Source organism: Protomyctophum parallelum (genome assembly GCF_964188405.1).
Source record: "Protomyctophum parallelum genome assembly, chromosome: 15".
Lineage (NCBI taxonomy): Eukaryota > Metazoa > Chordata > Actinopteri > Myctophiformes > Myctophidae > Protomyctophum > Protomyctophum parallelum.
In genome coordinates, this window is record NC_139710.1 from 28494420 (window position 1) to 28513391 (window position 18972).

The 18972-nt window shown below is 43.9% G+C and overlaps 1 protein-coding gene across 1 annotated transcript; it reads left to right on the forward strand.

Annotated features, from left to right (window-relative positions):
• Positions 1-12500: 12500 nt before the first annotated feature.
• On the forward strand, positions 12501-13322 carry LOC310871782 (RING finger and CHY zinc finger domain-containing protein 1-like; the record flags this gene model as incomplete). Its single annotated transcript, XM_083783417.1, has 1 exon — positions 12501-13322. The coding sequence occupies one exon, from the start codon at positions 12501-12503 to the stop codon at positions 13320-13322; it is 822 nt and encodes a 273-aa protein (XP_083639543.1).
• Between the last annotated feature and the right edge of the window lie 5650 nt (positions 13323-18972).

Below are 18972 nucleotides of genomic sequence, written 5' to 3' on the forward strand. Positions count from 1 at the left end.
GGACACTTAGAGCCTTTTATTGGGTGCTAGGTATACAGAACGACTAACGTTTCGACCTTGCGGTCTTCATCGAGGTCATCATGACCACTCGATATCTGCCATTCACTTCATGCATGAGAATACCCTCTATTGACCCATGTGACGTCACAGGGGGAATAGATAGACGTGAATAGATATCGGGAGCGGCGCAGTGTCTTGCTCAAGGACACGGTGACAGTGCGACACTAATCCAGAAGGAACAGAGAACCTTCAGATGGCTCCATATTTGGGCTCCCAAACAATGAAGTACCTGCTCCAATATGTCCAGAGTTCTCACCCACATCAAGCCTTGTTCAGTACATCATTTTGTAACGTGTCCTTTTGGGCTCATGAAAGGCTATATAAATTCAAGCTATTATTAAGCCTGGTGGTTGTGCGGTGAATCTGTGGGACTATGGATCTGAAGATTTATGAATTCACGAAATGTGGAAGAAACAAGCGTCTGACGTATGTACTTTAAGACTTCATATTTGGGCAAGGTTACTGGGTTACAACTGGGTGTCACCTGGGTTACTGCTGATTGGAAGGGGCCAAGCACTGCAGAGGGGGAGGGCTGTTTGTTCCTGTTATTTTGCATTTTCATTTTATGTTTTTTGGCACCTGAAATATTTATAGAATGTATTGAATAAGTTTGGAAAGCAATAGGTCAGTGGTTCCTAAACCTTTTCATGTCAATGACCCCCAAATTGACACTAATTAGCCCGCGGACCCCCATTTGAAAATATATGCCTGCAGGGACCAGAGAACATTTTTACGGCTCTAGCAGTGATTCTCAACCATTTTCAATTCAAGGACCCTCAGTTTGACATACATTAGGCTATACGGACCCCCATTTAATGGCATTTCTATCTCCCCATGAGCCCAATTTGTATTTTAACTCTGAGAGTGTACAAATGGAACCAAACGGGTCCATTTGGAGATACAGACCCATGAGGGTCCATTTGTTTCCAAACTATCATTTAGCTGGGGACCCCCTGGAACTCTCTCAAGGACCCCTGGGGGTCCCCACTTGGAACCACTGCAGTAAGTAATTGCAACTCATGCAACATCAACATACAACATCAACTTGTGGGTCTAGATTTGCCTAAACCTAGACTTTAAAAGGCAGGCATGCTATTACTACTGGTGAGGGGAGTTCAGTTTGATGTCAGAGACAACAGCAGGGGAGAGATGCCAGCTAGGGCCTTTGTGAAAGGTTTAGTCTGTAACCAGTATCTCGAGTTCTTGATGTGTTGTTCTCAATTGTTATGGTATGGCCAGTCTCATAATTTATGTTTGTATTTTGTTGCCGGCTTGCACTGTGATAATTCAGAGAGGTAAACTAGAAAGGTGCATGAATTCTGGGAAAGTGAGTCACAGGTATCCTGCATGGGAACTGAATTCCTTCTTACCATTTATATTATGTGAAGCATGACAACAGTGTGTCGAAGCATGACCAAAAGCTTCACTTTTTTGCGGTGCAAATGAAAGTTAACAAAAAGCACATTCACTTTGCGGCCAAAAGAGTCATATAGCAACAGCACTAATAGAATACCCAAAACGGTATCTGCTTTATGGAGCCTTGTGCCATCGGCCAGACATTCCACATACATGTTTGATGTTTTATAATTGTATACATATATTTGTACATAGAACAGGTTGCCAGTGTTGGGGAGTATTAAGCTACATGTAGCTGAGCTACATTTTGCTGTAGCTTGTGGTATTTTAGCTACATTCATATCTGTGTACCTCGTCAAGTAGCTCAGCTACCTTTTGGGTCATTTTTTGTAGCTTAGCTACTCAAGTTACAAGCTACAAATTTGGGCAATAACATGAAAGAAATATATTAATTTTGACCATTGGTTGCTGTGTTAATTCTTGTACTAGAACCCCCTTTGAAAAATCAAGGACTGTTCCTTTTTCTGATTGCTTTGAGGGCATATCAGCACTTGACAGCTGCCTCTAATTGGCCTCTGATTGGCCCTGGTATCACAGGGTGGGAGGGGTCTCCCAGGGGGGAGCAGGGGTCTCCTAGAGGGGAGGAGGGGTCTCCCAGAGGGGAGCAGGGGGAGGAGGGGTCTCCCAGAGGGGAGCAGGGGGAGGAGGGGTCTCCCAGAGGGGAGCAGGGTGGGGGGGTCTCCCAGAGGGGAGCAGGGGGAGGAGGGGTCTCCCAGAGGGGAGCAGGGTGGGGGGGTCTCCCAGAGGGGAGCAGGGTGGGGGGGGTCTCCCAGAGGGGAGCAGGGGGAGGAGGGGTCTCCCAGAGGGGAGCAGGGTGGGTGGGTCTCCCAGAGGGGAGCAGGGTGAGGAGGGGTCTCCCAGAGGGGAGCAGGGTGGGGGGGTCTCCCAGAGGGGAGTAGGGTGAGGAGGGGTCTCCCAGAGGGGAGCAGGGTGGGGGGGTCTCCCAGAGGGGAGCAGGGTGAGGAGGGGTCTCCCAGAGGGGAGCAGGGGGAGGAGGGGTCTTCCAGAGGGGAGCAGGGTGGGGGGGTCTCCCAGAGGGGAGCAGGATGAGGAGGGGTCTCCCAGAGGGGAGCAGGGTGGGGGGGTCTCCCAGAGGGGAGCAGGGGGAGGAGGGGTCTCCCAGAGGGGAGCAGGGTGGGAGGGGAATCCCAGAAGGGAGCAGGGGGAGGAGGGGTCTCCCCGAGGGGAGCAGGGTGGGAGGGGTCTCCCAGAGGGGAGGAGGGGTCTCCCGCATGTACATTCTCAATTTAACACTGAAAAATAAAAAGTAGCTGAGCTACTTTGAGCTACTTTTTCCATGTAGCTGTAGCTTTACAAGCTACATCTCTCCAGGGGTAGCTATGTAGCTTGATCAAGCTACTGCCATGGTGAGCTACTTGTAGCTTTACAAGCTACGCTTTCAAAGTAACTTGCCCAACACTGCAGGTTGCCTTGAGCAACACATTACAGTGCAGATAAATGTACATCTTTAAAGGCAAAAGCTTGATCTTATTTAACAAAGAACAATACCTATTGTTTACCAATTATTACAAGTATATTAAGTACACCAATTTCTGCAGTATCCCTCCTTGACAGAATAAGATAGTTCAGTCCCTCCCACATCAAGGCCTTGCTGTAGTTTTGGACCAATTAAGTCCTCCCCTGGGCCAGCAACTGAACATTCGTCTGAACAGTATACCACTTGTCTGGAGAGACAAGTGGCCAAATCCCTCATGTACACTCTAAGCTGCATTATTTAAACACAACATCACATTTATAATAACAAGTGGAAAGCGTGCAGCCCTATGTGCATCAAGTCCATCAGACGGCATGTGTGGTATTCATTGTTTTTTGCAATTTCCGGCCATCTGGCATTGTACAATTCTCCTTTTCTGAGTCTTAACCGGCTGCGCATGTGTGTCGGACTGCTAGTATGCATAGTTATGTGTAGTTAACGTATGCGCCCCCTCGCAAAGACTTCTGCAGCACTGCACCATGGTGTTATGTGCCACGTATAGGTAGGTTTGTCTGGAATTTCTACGTTTTACCACCTGTCTCTCCTTCCCTAAAGTGCTCTGCCAATCAGCCCATTATCTGACTTATCTGATTTGATCAATCAATTGTTACTTGTGGCTGAATTGGATTGAATCCGTTGTTAATACATACAATTTTAATTTAATCTGTATTTACCCGGTGTTCATTCAATCTGTTCAGATTTTTCTGTTGTTGGTTTAACCTGGCCACTGTTCTTTATCTTTATTGAGCTACATATTACATCCTTGTTGCACTATGTTTAATTCTTGCCTCTCATACACTAAGAAAGTACAGACAGTTAAATAAATTGTAGCTGCTTACTTTTATTCAAATTTACAGTAAACAGACCGTACCTCTTGTCTTGATACTGCAGGCAGAGACTGGGAAAGAACAGTTGTCACTCCAAGAAAATCCCCTGAATCAACAAAGCGCACAGCATCAATGATTACACCAACTAAAGCAACAATCCAAAGCAGTAAGCCACATCTGTAGTATCTCCAAGGGGGGGGGGGGGGTGTGTGTGTGTGTGTGTGTGTGTGTGTGTGTGTGTGTGTGTGTGTGTGCACGCGCGCAAACCTTGAACATTTTCAAAATAATACACCTGACACAAGGTGTTTTTGCAATTCCCTGCAGATTCCCTCCTGTGCTGGAGTCATTATGGGGAAACATAGGCGTGGTGAGTAGGCCACGTGTTGAGTAGGCCTACATATTCTTCAGTTTGAAGAATATGTAATGACGTGATCGTCACACAACTAACCTTATACGGTAGTTATCAGTCCACATGTCTGTGATAATCCCGACTTGAACTTTATAGACTTCTTATCATCTTTTTTTCTGCTGACTTCTCGTGGCATCTATACGAGTCGACTAATACGAGAGGCGGTCGTTGGGGTCAGGCCGGCAACTTTTCTGCAGGTAGTCGACAGTAAGTTGCACCGTTGTTGATTAGTTCCTGGGCTAACTTTTGTTAATTAGGATACTAAGGATGCAACAATACCACAAACTAACAATAACAATACCGTACTGTTCCTGAATCCTGCAGATACAGTGCAGGCTCTCGTATTGACCCATGTGACGTCACAGCCCAGCGGGCAAACGGCCCTGGGAATAAACATGTACAACAGTAGCGAGCTACTCCATGATGATGTATTGACACACGTTAAAATTTGACATTTTGAGATTTCCCCAGTGAGAGAATGAATAATTACAACTAAATGTCTTGGACTTATTTTATACGACAATGATGAAAAGTAAGAGCAAAGGTGCGTTCAGACTTGGATGGTTAGAGCGGCGCGATTACATACAAAGTCAATGCAAAGACGAGAAGTTGCGCGAGCGCCGTGAACGGGCACGGTGCGACCTGGCGCAGCACAATCGGGACGAACCGAGGCGAATATTTAAATTCAAGTCTGAACGCACCTTTACAGAGTCCAGTTGCCTCAGAAGGTAACCGGAGACTGACCCCCAGTGTTCCAGGAAGATAAAAGGTTAACCCTCAGACGGCCCTGATTCAGTATTTTGACTAAGCAGTTCTCCTTTCCCAGTGAACGCTAATTCAGATGGCTCCTTATCTTCCTTTAAATGTTTTTTTCTTTATTGGCTTTCGCCTTTATACATTGACACAATCGGAAAAATCCATCAGAAGGACATCTGGAACACTCGCCCTCAGAAAGTTGACTTAATATTACGTACACGAGACGATTTAGCCATGGCCTACGGGCAAAATAATAAGCCAATATCAATATGCAGTATATGCACCCACTGTCCTGACTGAAATGTCCCTTCCCCAGTGGTCATGTTGTCATGCACGTAGTCACATACATTACCTTTACGGGGGGTTGGGGGCGCTTGGGCCAAGATAGGTGTTGGGCAGCCGCCCATGGGCATTCAAATGCTAATAAGGTGGCTTTTGTTCTGCCGTCTCACTGCCGATAAGTAAACTCCGGACAGTGTTATGATGGTGCAGCGAACATGGCTGGTTGCAAAACAGGCTTGCAAGCCCGAATGCAGGCGCTGGAGCCTCGGGCTCTTTACATTCACGGCGTTGAAACCTCTGTGCCCAACACGCTGGACAGTGAGTGAGAGCTGCGCGTCGTTACAAGCGGTGCTTTCCAACTACAGTGCAATCATGGACTTTCTCGATGCTATGCATCACTCACAAGCAGAGCCGAAGAGTTTGATCAATCCTCAAGGGGGCCCGTTACAACAACCGAACAACTACCATGAAATTCTGACACGCTTTCATGTTATGGACATCTGGCTAGGTGAAAACAAAAGAAACCCTATTAGCATTTGAGTACTTTTTAACACCTCTTGGACGGCCGGCGGCGTAGTCTCTCAAGACAGACTGTTGCCTCGCAACAGTTGAGGAACAACAGGGGAGGCGCTGTTTTCCCGAATATTTGACGATATTTGACGCGGAGAGGTCCAAAATGTTCGGAATTCCCAGAAAATCTGTAATATAAATGTAAAATATCCACGAAAATCTTCATGGGGGCCTAAAGGGGCCCTGGGAGTCTTCATGGGGGCTGCGGCCCCGTGGCCCCCACAGACTCTACGTGGTTGCTCACAAGACAACGCAGCCTCGAAGGCTGGTGGCCTGTTTTCGCTGCTAGAGAAGTTTACCACCCTTTTCTCCCTGCAAATGATGGTGACTTTTTTCTCACGAGTGGAAACAGTCAACGCTTCTCTCCAAAGCCACGATTTGCACCTCCATCAAGCTGCAGACAAGTTGGACATGCTCAGAGGAGACATAACGTCTCTTCGTGAAGGTTGCACCCACCGCCGTTATAGGAACCTGACGCCTCTGCATGGTTCACATGGCGCTCGTCTGTCATGGCAGAAACTTCAACCTGTCTTATGCACTTTTCCCATTTAGAACGTTAACGTCTACAACGCACTTTATATTTGAAATCTGAACATGTATTCAGATTTCAAATATAAAGTGGTCGCCCCAGAGCCACGGATGTTACAATCCTCCTTGGGTGGGTAAAAGTACCTGTTTCTTCCGCATTGTTCAATAAAAAGTGTTTTAATCCGATCTGCCATTTTATCAGAGTTATAATGCACCAACCGATAGGGGCGCATATTTGAAAGCGCATGGCCAGAAACGGATTAAACATTGCTTTTTATTGAACATACCGGTATTTATTCCCGCCCTAGAATTGTAACATCCATGGCCCTGGGGTGAGCACTTTATATTTGTAATCAGACATTTGTGTAGGCATAAGCCGCCGTAAGGACTGTAAATGGATAATGTGCGTAACACACTTCAGTCCAGGCCAGGGCTACCATGAGCTCACAGCGCCACTGTTTATTCCGGTTGGGAGAACTCTGAGCTTCCCCCCAAATCTAGTCATACAATATTAAAGTAATAAGATGAATACTCATTTGTGTCATGGTCTGTCGCTCTACAGACCATGTCTCCACATCAGCCACTCCCCACTCTCCATTCCCTCTCTCAGTCCTTGTCACCCCCTCTTCAGCCCAACAGTGCCATGCCCATTCCACACCTGAGAACACTTCTGCAATCACCCTGCTCCCTATAAAACTGGACTCATTCCACAAACAGCTGCATCCGAATTGCTAGGGTTGTTACCTACTCCCTACCCCCTACCCCCCATACGGGGATCCAGACTCTAGTGGACTCTATAGTGATGATTTCGGACAATAGGCCTACTCCCTGTATGGGGATTGGGGAGCACCGACTCTGACGTCAATATCGGTAGAGGGCGCTGTAGGTCCGCGGGTTCATGTACTTTTTATTTGAATGAAATCCCCATTAGGTTTTTTTCAGATCGCCTCATAAAGAACTGTTTGAAAAATAAACAAATCATCCCGGCCGTTTCACTCATTTGGATATGAAGAATCAACTGACTACAAGAAACCAGTCAAAACGCTGCTGCTGAATTTTCGCTAGGAACAGACTGTATCAAAGTTGCAGGCTGTCACCTCCCTGCAAGGACAGTTTGTAAAGTTATTTTTAAATTCATGAATGAATAAAGAAAAAATAGGTTAATGAAAATATGTTTGCAGGCATTTAGGCCTATATGTCTATGATAAAAACTTAAAAAGATTATTTTAAAATAACATAGGCCTATGATTATTATCAATAAATTAATATTAGGCTATATCCATTATCCAGCAATATGAAAATATCAGCAGCATGATTGATTAACCACATTAACCCCCGCTAATCCTGGGGCGGGGGGATAGGCAAAAATAGTCTGGGTCACTTTCCCAAATATATGAACTCCGAAGGCAAATCGTGTTAATTTATGGCATACATGTTTTCTAGGGGTATTAAGGTCTGCTGAATCCAAATCTGCTGTATGCCAAGCTCAAAAATGGATGCTAAGCCCTCAAAATGGACCCTTTAAAGATGGCGGCCACCACTATGCTGAAACGTAATAAAACACATTATGTTTGACTAAACATGGTAGAAAATAGACTGAAATGTCCTCTTTTATGTTTTTATATATGGGTAATACAATGAAATATTCTGATTTAAGATCAATTGTGAAGAAACCAGTTTTATATAATTTATAGTGACAATTGTCCTCTGGCCCTTAGGGATATGTCCTGCTAATCAGTCTAAAAGCACCATATTTGGCCCAGATGTAGTCCAGGGCATGTTCTAATGATTTAGCTAGGGGGCCTGAGCCGATGACCTTCACAGTTGCCATATTGGCCAAATCCAATATGGCTGCCACCTGAAAATGGTTTTGGCTATAACTTCTGAACCAGATGAGCTACAAATGCAAACTTGGTGTCCATTTCAGGATGTTTGACGATAAGAAACATTTTGGAATACTTATCTTTATGATTGGGTGTGTCTGGACAGCTAATTTGCATATGTCCAAGATGGAGGCAATATGAAAATACCTTGTTGTACCTTAACATTTCACACTATATTGGCAAACTTGTGTCTATTTGTATGTTTTTTCTTTAGCATTAGAAACATTGGAATGTTCTTATACTGTATGTTGTCGTCTAGACCCTCATTATTGGTGCAGGCACCCTCACATGAGGGTGGCCTGGATGCTCAGTAGAGCACTCACCTTTCAACCACAATAGAGTATGTGCATGCATAAAGTGAGTGGCAAATCGAGTGGCAAAGTGAGTTTAACGTTGTTTAATGCAATCAGATTTCTGTTTGGAGGTATGAGCTGTCAAGGCCAGAAAGTGTTTATTTTTCCCACTCAGTAGGCGTTCCCGCATAACTTTCGGGTATGATGATGATGTCCTGTGCATACCCTCTATGACTATGCCATGTCTTTGATCCTGGGCACCTCCGACTCTGATAAGAAGGCACTTTGACCTACTTACTTGTACAACTTACTGTTGGAGTCCCATATACTGAATTCATGAATATGACAACCATGCAGACACAATAGCAGGGGGATGGGATTAGCCACTGCAACCACATGGATGTGCTAAAGAAAGATGCTGATGTGGAAAGCACAACTGGCTAGAATCGCTAGGTGTACTGTATGGGGAATCGAGATAGCTGAAGACACAGATGAAGGAGTCGCTGGACATCAGAGTTAATCTGCACAGGCTCCAAGGTGAGGGCAACTATACTGTAGGTTGCCTGTCAGATCCAGTGTTAATTGCCTCCAAAACTGCCTATTCACAGCCTGTTAGCACATGGAAGAGAGGCAAAGCCAGTGACTTTTGGAGACCAGGAGCATTGCAGATATCATGAACAGGAATGTCCCAGTAGTTATTTCCGCAGCCAAAGCCAATCCAGCTGTGTGATGCTTAATGTCTCAAATAAGTGGATTGCAAGAATTACAATTGATTGACAAATGCCTTTATGGCCATTGGCCCCAGCATGGGCCAGGTACAGAACAATTTTTGTGTCCTTTTCAGGATGGTTTCAAAGCTGTAGTGCAGATAAATTGAATCCAGGTTAGTTTGAGAGCACATTATTCTTGTTACATAGCAGCAGTTAACCCTACATGTCAGCATCCATGAGCTCATCACTGATGATCCCAAAAGGTCGCTTCTACAGTTACCGTACTTAGAAGAAGAAAGTACCAGACATTATTAGGTGTACATGTCATCAATCGTGTGCGTGCATGTGTGCGTGTGGCGAAGTATCAATGATTGCTGGTCTGATCTAAACATATTGTTTAAATTCTAAACAATGTTAATGTTAGCTGTATTAAAACTACTTACTTACTTATGTTATTGTTTCAATATCTGAAAATAGTATAGGTTGTTTGTTTTGAGCTTAACTCAATCTGGGTGAAAATGTACATAGAGTTTGATGAATAGTGACCGTATTGGTAATAATAAGCAAATTAAAGTGCTCTAGTCTAGATAGATTGAATCATCATAATACACCAAGAGTGTTATAGGAAGATTTAGGTATAACAAATCTTCCTATAACTGCCATCTCGGAAATATACTTATTAGGCGTCCACCCAATCATAAAGAAAAGTATTTCAACATGTATCTAATTGTCTAAAAATGTGAAATACACAAGTTTGCATATGTTGATCATCTGGTTTAAACATTACAGCCCACACCGTTTATATGTGGTGGCCATATTGGATTTGGCTGCTGTGGCGACCCCGAAGGTCGCTGACTTGGGTGCCCTAGCTAAATCATTAGAGCATGCCCTGGGCTACATCCAGGCCTGGATTGGCCACAGGACATACCAGGCATGTGCCCGGTGGGCTGACCCTTTGGTGGACCGGTCTGGGCCAAATGTTAAATTAGTTGTCTGTTGGTTGTGTATCATTTATGTTGTATAGTTGTATACTGTTAAATGTGGAGGTGTTAAGGGCTTGTATTTGTATGGGCCTCGACCCCTGACAAGTCAGTAGAGAATCTGCGTGCTGGTTGTGGTGGGCCAGTCTGATTAGACTGATGTTATCTCCTTAAGGGCCTGGACCATTCATAGAGAAACAGCAAGCCGTTGGTGGCTGATATTGTAGTTAGGCCATCAGTTTATACCACAGGCATGCAATATTATTTTTAAGCAGTTTCTTCACAAGTATTATGGAGTTGGTTACCTTGTACACGTTATGTACATATACTTATTGGGAACATCAATTATTGCATAAAGTTGTTTGGAAAAATATTCGCCAATAAATGTCAATTTTCACAATATGTATGAATTTTAAGCAATTTCACTTGATTTCAAATCAGAATATTGAATTGTATTCCCCATATATGAAAACATAAAAAATGACACTATATTTTTGACTAAACCTTGTTTAGTCAAAAATATAGGCGTTTTATTATGTTTCAGCATAATGGTGGCCACCATCTTTAAATGGTCCATTTTGAGGGCTTAGCATCCATTTTTGAGTTTGGCATACAGCAGATTTGGATTCAGCAGACCTTAATACCCCTAGAAAACATGTATGCCATAAATTAACACGATTTACCTTCAGCACTTTAAATAAGCACATTCTCTGAAATCCTGCCTTGACTAAAATAGCCGATCTATAAGCAACGCGATGTCCGTGTTGTGAGCTTGTATCGGGTACTTTTGGTAAAGAATTACCAAAAGTAGCCCATCTACAAGCTCTGCTCACAATACGGACGTTTGGTGTTAACAGAAACAGCAGTCCAATAAATGACTGCCTACACATAATGAAGTTTTAATGTATTTATCGCAATTCAATGAAATAATGTTAGATAGCATATTTTTTCATGGCAGGAATTAATGAATATATATATTTTTTTTTAAGATATTTTTTTGTGGCTTACGCCTTTATTGATTTTTTAAGGGATAGAAAGTAGGCTGACAGGAAACGGGAGAGAGATGGGGGGATGACATGCGGTAAAGGCCGTGTCGGGTCCGGGAGTCGAACCCGCGGCACACCGCGACTGGATCACCAGTCCGGTGCCCAGACCGTTACGCTACAGCCTGGGCCGAATTAATGAATATTAATAAAACATATGTTCGGACACAATTAACAATTGTGTCTCACATGCATGTATTTAGCCTACGTTTGTGATAAAGAATCTCACAAATATATTCTACAGCAAGCAACTGATTCCTCTCCTAACGTCATGCGCTGGGCCTGGGTGATACAATGGATCAGATTAGTAATACTATTGCAAATGAGTAGATTTATTATAAATAAAATAAAACAATTTCAAATAAATGCACAGATCATTTGTCTCAAGATCTGTAGCTTCGAGATCCGCCAGGGAAGGGAAAACGAAAGTTTAAAAAGTACATTTGTGTTGAGTTCTTTCGCTGGTTCAACTTCTGCCTCTTCTGAGTTGGAGCGCAATGAGCGCATGTATGCAGAAGCAGCACACGTGCGCAAGCGCGTGCATGTGTGCTCAAGAGCGAGCTTGCGCAATGCATTATGGGGCAGATTTGCTTCGCTGTGTTTTTGTAGTGACCATCGGATGCTCCCTACAATTCCCGGTGCATTGTGGGATACTTCAGTCCACTACGTTAGGGTGCAAAAATGCTCACTACACATTCGGACACTATAACAAAATGGCGGAACCCCAAAGTAGTGCACTATATGGGGCATAGGGAATGAATTCGGACGCAGCCTACACTGTCAGTAGGCTACATACATTGTTGTTCCAGTGATCTGCCTTGGACTTCTGGTTTGTTATTTTGGTCTCCTTAAAGGTATCTTGGATTTGTGCTTTGTATAACTTTTGGACTTCTGGTTTATGCATTTATGCATTTGAAAGTATTGTATTTTTTTGGACTTCATGAGTTTTTGCATTTTGTTCCTGAAGTTTAGCATTTTTGTATTTACATTTTGCATTGACTACTTACTTTGACTGTATGCTTCTCTGCATGAATAAATAAGTTAATTTAAGACTATTCTGCGTTTGACTCTGCACTTGGGTTCAGTCCTTCACTGCGAACCGTGACAGTTTGTTTTGTATCAGTTGTATCAGAAAAGCGTAATAAAACGACTTGTGGAACTCCATATTTGGGGCGAGAGTGATGACATCAGACCGGAGGCAGCTCTGTTAAAAGAGACAACACAGAGTACAGCGAGCGATTCACCGGGATGGCGTCCTCTGCCGGCTGTGTGCACTATGACCGCAAATGTTTATTAAAGGCGCCCTGCTGCGACAAGCTGTACGTCTGCAGACTGTGCCACGATGCGGAGGAGAACCACGAAATGGACCGCTTCCGGGTCACGGAGGTCGAGTGCGTGGAGTGTCACACGCTGCAGCGGGCGCAGCAGACCTGTCGGGAGTGTCGCGTACGGTTCGGGGAGTACTACTGCGACGTCTGCCACCTGTTCGACAAGGACAGGCAACAGTACCACTGCGAGCCCTGCGGGATATGCCGGATCGGGCCGCGGGAGAACTACTTCCACTGTGAGACGTGCAACCTGTGTCTGCCCGCCCACATGCGCGGGAGCCACAAGTGCGTCCAGGACGTGTCGCGGCAGAACTGCGCTGTGTGCCTGGAGGACATGCACTCGTCCCGGATCGGCGCCGTCCCCATGCCGTGCGGCCACCTCCTGCACACAACGTGCCAGGCGGACATGTACGCGTCCGGCGGGTACCGCTGCCCTCTGTGCATGCACACCACGCTGACCCCGGAGGACTCCCGCCGACTGATAGAGGAGATGGACGAGGACATCGCCCAGTCTCCCATGCCCGCCGAGTACCGGGGCGCCACTGTCCAGGTCATGTGCAACAACTGCCAGGCTCGCGGCACGGTGCCCTTCCACGTTCTGGGCCTGAAATGCGGCAGCTGTGGCACTTACAACACGGCCCAGGATGGAGGTCTGATCCTGCAGCAGCTCCAGGGGGACGTTGCATATGAGCTGGACGCGGAGACGGAGACTGAGGCGGAAGCGGACATGGAACCTCAGTGACCCTCAGTTTCTACTCACAGCTCAACCTTCTTTTTTTTTTTGTGGCGAGTGGCTCCAACGTGTGGCTTTGTGTGTGTGCCACCCCGTGACGCCATGTGTCAGCCAAGCCTATGGACTTTTTTTACTGCAACGTAACAATTTCTTCCGTACAAACTTTCAGGCCAACGTTCATCATACACGATCAGCATGATAAAGGGTGCCACTCATTTGTTCTTTCAAGGACCCCCACTTTGAGTTGCATTAGGACCATTTTGCTGTTGTCGGGCAGAAACCTCTTATCTCCCTGGGCCCTTCAGCATCAGGCCTTTGTGTGGAACGACATGTGGCAGTCAAGTCTATGGACCTTTGATGTTTGCTTTAAGCAGCTTGTACATCGGCTACTGTTGGGTCATTCTACGAAAACGTGCCATTTTCCATTTTCAGTATTCAATTTTTAAAATACCATTTTAAAAGCTTTTAAGACCTTTTTTTGGATGAAGTAGATCGGTACCTATCAGAAACATGAGGCGTGCCATCTCAGGCTATTTTTTAATTTAAATTTTTTCACATGTTTAATGAGCATGCTTGTGCATTGTGCATTTTGTCAACATTATATTTTGAATATTTTGAACAAATACAAATGAAAGATGAATTCCTCTTGTTACACCCAGTGTATTTTTCAAGTGAAAATATTGATGAGTTTTACTGTTTTCACACAGATCAACCTGCATTTTTTCAATTGATAAACATACAGCACCTTATTTTTAAGGGGCGCTAGCACCTTCTATAAACAGCTTTTGTCCCCACACGTCTCAAGATTTGCCATTGACAATGAACAGAGAAATGGCGCCAGGATTCCGCGAAATATGACGTAAATTAAACATTAGAACATTAAACGCCATTGAAGGGAAAATTTACGTCATATGTAAACGAGCAAATCAGCTAACCAATCACAGGCAATAGTATGAGATGATGCATGATGATGTATCATGATAAGAGCTGATAATTCCGCTAAATATGATGTAAATTAAACATCAAAACATTAAACGCCATTGAAGGGAAAACGTACGTCATATGTAAACGAGCGCTTGGCCAATAAGGTGTCTTATGTCTGCTAACATAGATTGATGTACGATGACAAGAGCGCCCCTCATTTCACAGAATCCTGAAAGGAAAGAAACAGTTTAGGTTATAACAGTTTAGCCCACATCACTCAGAATAGAGTGACGGTGGTATGTTTTTGTAAATATTGAGCTCGTTCTTGGCGACAACATAGTGAAACAACACCAGGATGGATAGAAAGAATGTCAGGCCCAAATACCTTACAAGGACAAGGAAAATGTCGTGAACAAACACGGCTATGTGCTTAGATACTTTGTCAAACGTTATGTCTCGTACGGCCCGTGCGCCGTACAGCCGAGATCCAAGCCATTCTACGTATTTTTGTAAACTCGTCAATCTGGGTTCCTTGATGCTGTCTCCATGCTGGAAAGCTGAAAATCTAATTCAGTTTTCTGGCTCATTCCCTCGACGTGACCTGCTGTGGCACTTATTTACTGAGCAAGTCAGCACCATTGTGAGGTCACTTTAAAATCAGAACGTATACAAGCACACTGGATTGTCGCTCAATGTAAACAAACCAACAAGTATAGCGGCCGCTACCACGCGACGCATATGTTGACGCTCCCTCAAGGAGATTTTGGTACGCTCTATAGGGACATCTTGTATTCAGTCCTGATTAAAGGAGATGGGGATCCAGTGAACAGAACGAAGGATTCCACATTGATAACCTGATCTAGAGCCCTGACCCAGACCCAATGTGAGTGTTGAAGCCATTTTAATCACGTGAAAAAGTACACAAAAAACCCCACCTCTCATCTGCCAGTAGACTTGGGTGAAGTGATGTAGCCAAAAGGAAACCAAATGAACAATTATAGGGAGCCTCAACACTGTGCAAAAAATATTTTTTATTTCTGTATAGCATTAAGCTTTTGGTCATAGACCATATTTAGTCATCTGAACCACACCCGTGTGAAGTGAGGGGCGATCTTATCATCATACATCATCTCTTTCCGGGCCAATCAGAATTTGCGTCGTCACTTTTGTCTTCAATGTTTGTGTTTACACAATGTATGTGTAAAACTGGCCATTAAAACAGGTCAATGGCATTCAATGTTTTTGTTTTCCCAAACACTCAAAACTGTCACCATTAATAGTCAATGGTATTCAATGTTAGTGTTTGCACAAACACTCAAAACTGGCCATTCATTGAGATGGCACTGGCATTCAATGTTTGTGTTGAGTGGGTCGAGTACACAGGCGACCAAGGGTATAAAAGGTTCAAGTGGTTAAAGACCCTGGCCCTATCCCTAGCCCAGTATAGATTAGACTCCCACAGTGGCTCACGTGTGCCATGTCACCATTTCAACTCTAAAGAAGCCAACGGTAACACAGCTTAGAAACAGCTTAGACTTAGAGTCCTTTGTCAGCTCAACCTGACAAAGACTGCTTCAAGATTCGAGATTCAAGATGTCTTATTGTCACAAGGATGTAAAGGTACATACAGTATACTAGGCTACACTGTGAAAAACATAGGTTGGTGGTTCTCCACAATGCACATGAGAAATATAAAACAGTACACAAATTAAAGCTTTGAAACAGTCAAAATCAGCAATTCAGCATACAAGGTCTTAATACTACCACGAGACCATCACAAGATGCATTTATGTTGGCCACATTACATCTCACATTGTCAATGTTTGTTTAGCAGCGCCCTAAACAAACAATAAAAGTAGATTTGGCTGCCATTCAATTTTTGTCAAAAGTGCCCTAAAGAAAACAAACATTAAAAGTCCACTTGGCTGCCATATAAAGTAATTTTAAAAGCCAGGCATTGGAGGGGCTAGCACCCCTCAAATAGTATCTCACTTTTATGAGGCAATGATAGGGTTGAAGTGCGGTTAATGTACTGTATGTTTTCTAATCAAAATAAAATTAAAATTGTCAAAGTAACTATAGTAACTAAAGTTTTCAAATAATTGTAGTGGAGTAAAAGTACAAATGTTGGCTCTGAGATGTAGTGGAGTAGAAGTAAAAGTACTGGAAATTGTAAATACTCTGTAAAGTACAAATACCTCAAAATTGTACTTAAGTACACTACTTAAGTAAAAGTAATTAGTTACTTTCCACCACTGATACTTAACAGTTTGCAGGGGAAAAAGCAGAGGAAAGTACAGTTCAATACAAGGTCTGCTAAGATGAATACAATATTTACAGTAAAAAGGGGGAGGGGGGTGGGGGAGGGGGGTCTGCAGCAGTGCCGTCTCCAGGCACAAATCAGCAGGGGGCATACACTCCCCCCCCCCCCCCCCCCCCCCATAGAGCGTCACAGTCCCACCCCCTTCATGACGACACCAGGCCCAGGTTCCCATTGCATTTTTCCCAGAGACATTTCAAAACGTATTTATTTAAAGCCAACTCTTGTCGTGACAAATCATGACAACAAAAACAAATAATATTTTGGACCAAACAAATAAAATACAAAGAAGAAAAACAACAAAAAAAGTGACCTGCCGTTTTCTTCTTCTTTCTAATTATTTGTTCAGCCCGTTTGTTGTCATGATTTGTCACGACAAGAGTTGGCTTTGTACGACGCTTAAAAGTTCTTTAAATAAATACTTTTTGAAATGTCTATGAGGAAAATGAACGGAGAATCATTTCCTGGGCCCTGGTATGGGGGCAGGACTGCGACGCTCTATATGTATAACAAATAGTCGCCTATTGACAAAGTGATGCATTGAAAAAAGTAGGCTACAATTATGCAGCAGCACCAACAACAAACAAAGAAATACAAATATGTTGAGCATTATACTGTCTTCTGCATGCATATTATAGTACCTTGCATTTCTATTAACTTAATTAATGTACAATAATCTTGGAGAACTTATAGATTTAACATTTGTAAAACATTAAAATATTGATAGGGTAGGCCCTACCCTATCAATATTTTAATTGATAGGGTACTACAGTCCAAATTGGCCAGTAGTACCCTACCCGGTAGGGTACTACTGGCCAATTTGGACTGGAGGGGCACAAAATCCAATCTGGGGGGGGCAAAGCCCCCCGGTCTCAATGCCCCCCTGGAGAGACGCCACTGAACTGCAGCCACCTGTATGGGCTCTTTGAGAGTGGTTTTGAAGGAGTCTATAGGTATTCACATTTCTTTAACGACTGTTGGTAGCGCCCTACCAACAGTTGTAAAGGAATGTGGCTTTTCGTGGCATGGAAGGAGAACGAACTCAACCCCTTGTTTGAGCCAAATCTGGGCTGCGATGTTTAAGTCTCACTTGTTTCGTCAATTCATAGTTTTACATCCTAATGTCAAACCCTGACCCATTATTGAGCTGTGGCCAAACTGCCAAACGGCCAAATGTGACAACACCATGACCAATGGCTGTGGACTTCCTACAACTATTACATTCTTTCGACTTTACTCAGCATGTTGTTGGGCCTACTCATAAACATGGGCACACTCTGGACCTGGTGATTTCTAGAGGGCTGAACATCAATGTGGAAAGGACTATTGAAAGGCCTGAGCTATCAGACCACTATTTGCTGTGTTTTAATATGACTGTCTCTGATCTAGAGAAAAACATCACTGAATATACCATAACAAAGTTTTTTTAGCTCTTCTGCAGCCGACGAGTTCTCTCGTCATCTGCCCCCCCCCCCCCCCCTGCCCGATACTCCCCCAGTAAATTATATGGTTCAAATTTTTAATCTTAAACTAGAGTCAGCTCTTGATATAGTGGCTCCTTTGAAAACAAAAAAGAAACATAACACCAGAGTGACGCCCTGGTTAAATGAGCATACACGCTCACTGAAGCAAGAATGTCGTAGAGCTGAGCGAGCTTGGAGAAAAAATAAACTCACCACCCACCTAGAGATTCTTAAAAACTCAACAGTCACCTATAACAAAGCCTTGCGTCTAGCAAGGCAGGCATATTTCTCTGGCATTATTAACGAGAACAAGAAAAATGCCAGAGTCCTATTCTCTACCATTGAACGACTTTTAACCCCCCCCCCCCAGTCCTACAAGCAGTCATTCCCGGCCTCTAAAGCTAAGTGTAATGAGTTTGCATGCTTTTTTGATAACAAAATCTTTAACATTAGAGCTGATATTATGAATGGTGCTGCTGCTAGCGCAAACCTTCAAACAGCAGCTAATGGTCCCAGGGTAGATCTCTCCAGGGGGAGCCTATTATCGTTTTGTGCAATTGATGAAGACGAACTCCGCAAAACCATATCACAGATGACATCTTCCTCCTGTTCGTTGGATACAATTCCCACCACCTTTCTCAAAGAGGTCTTAGACAGTGTGATTGGAGATATCCTAAAAATTGTAAACAGCTCTCTACAATCAGGCGTCTTCCCAGACTCACTGAAGACTGCCGTAGTTAGGCCCCTACTCAAGAAACACAATCTTGATCCCTCTGTTTTGGGTAACTATCGACCCATTTCAAATCTACCCTTTCTGGGCAAGGTTTTAGAAAAATGCATCTCTCATCAATTGGATGTATTTCTACAGAACAATAATGTGCACAACAAATTCCAATCTGGCTTTAGGAAAAGTCACAGCACAGAAACAGCACTTGTAAAAGTAATGAATGAT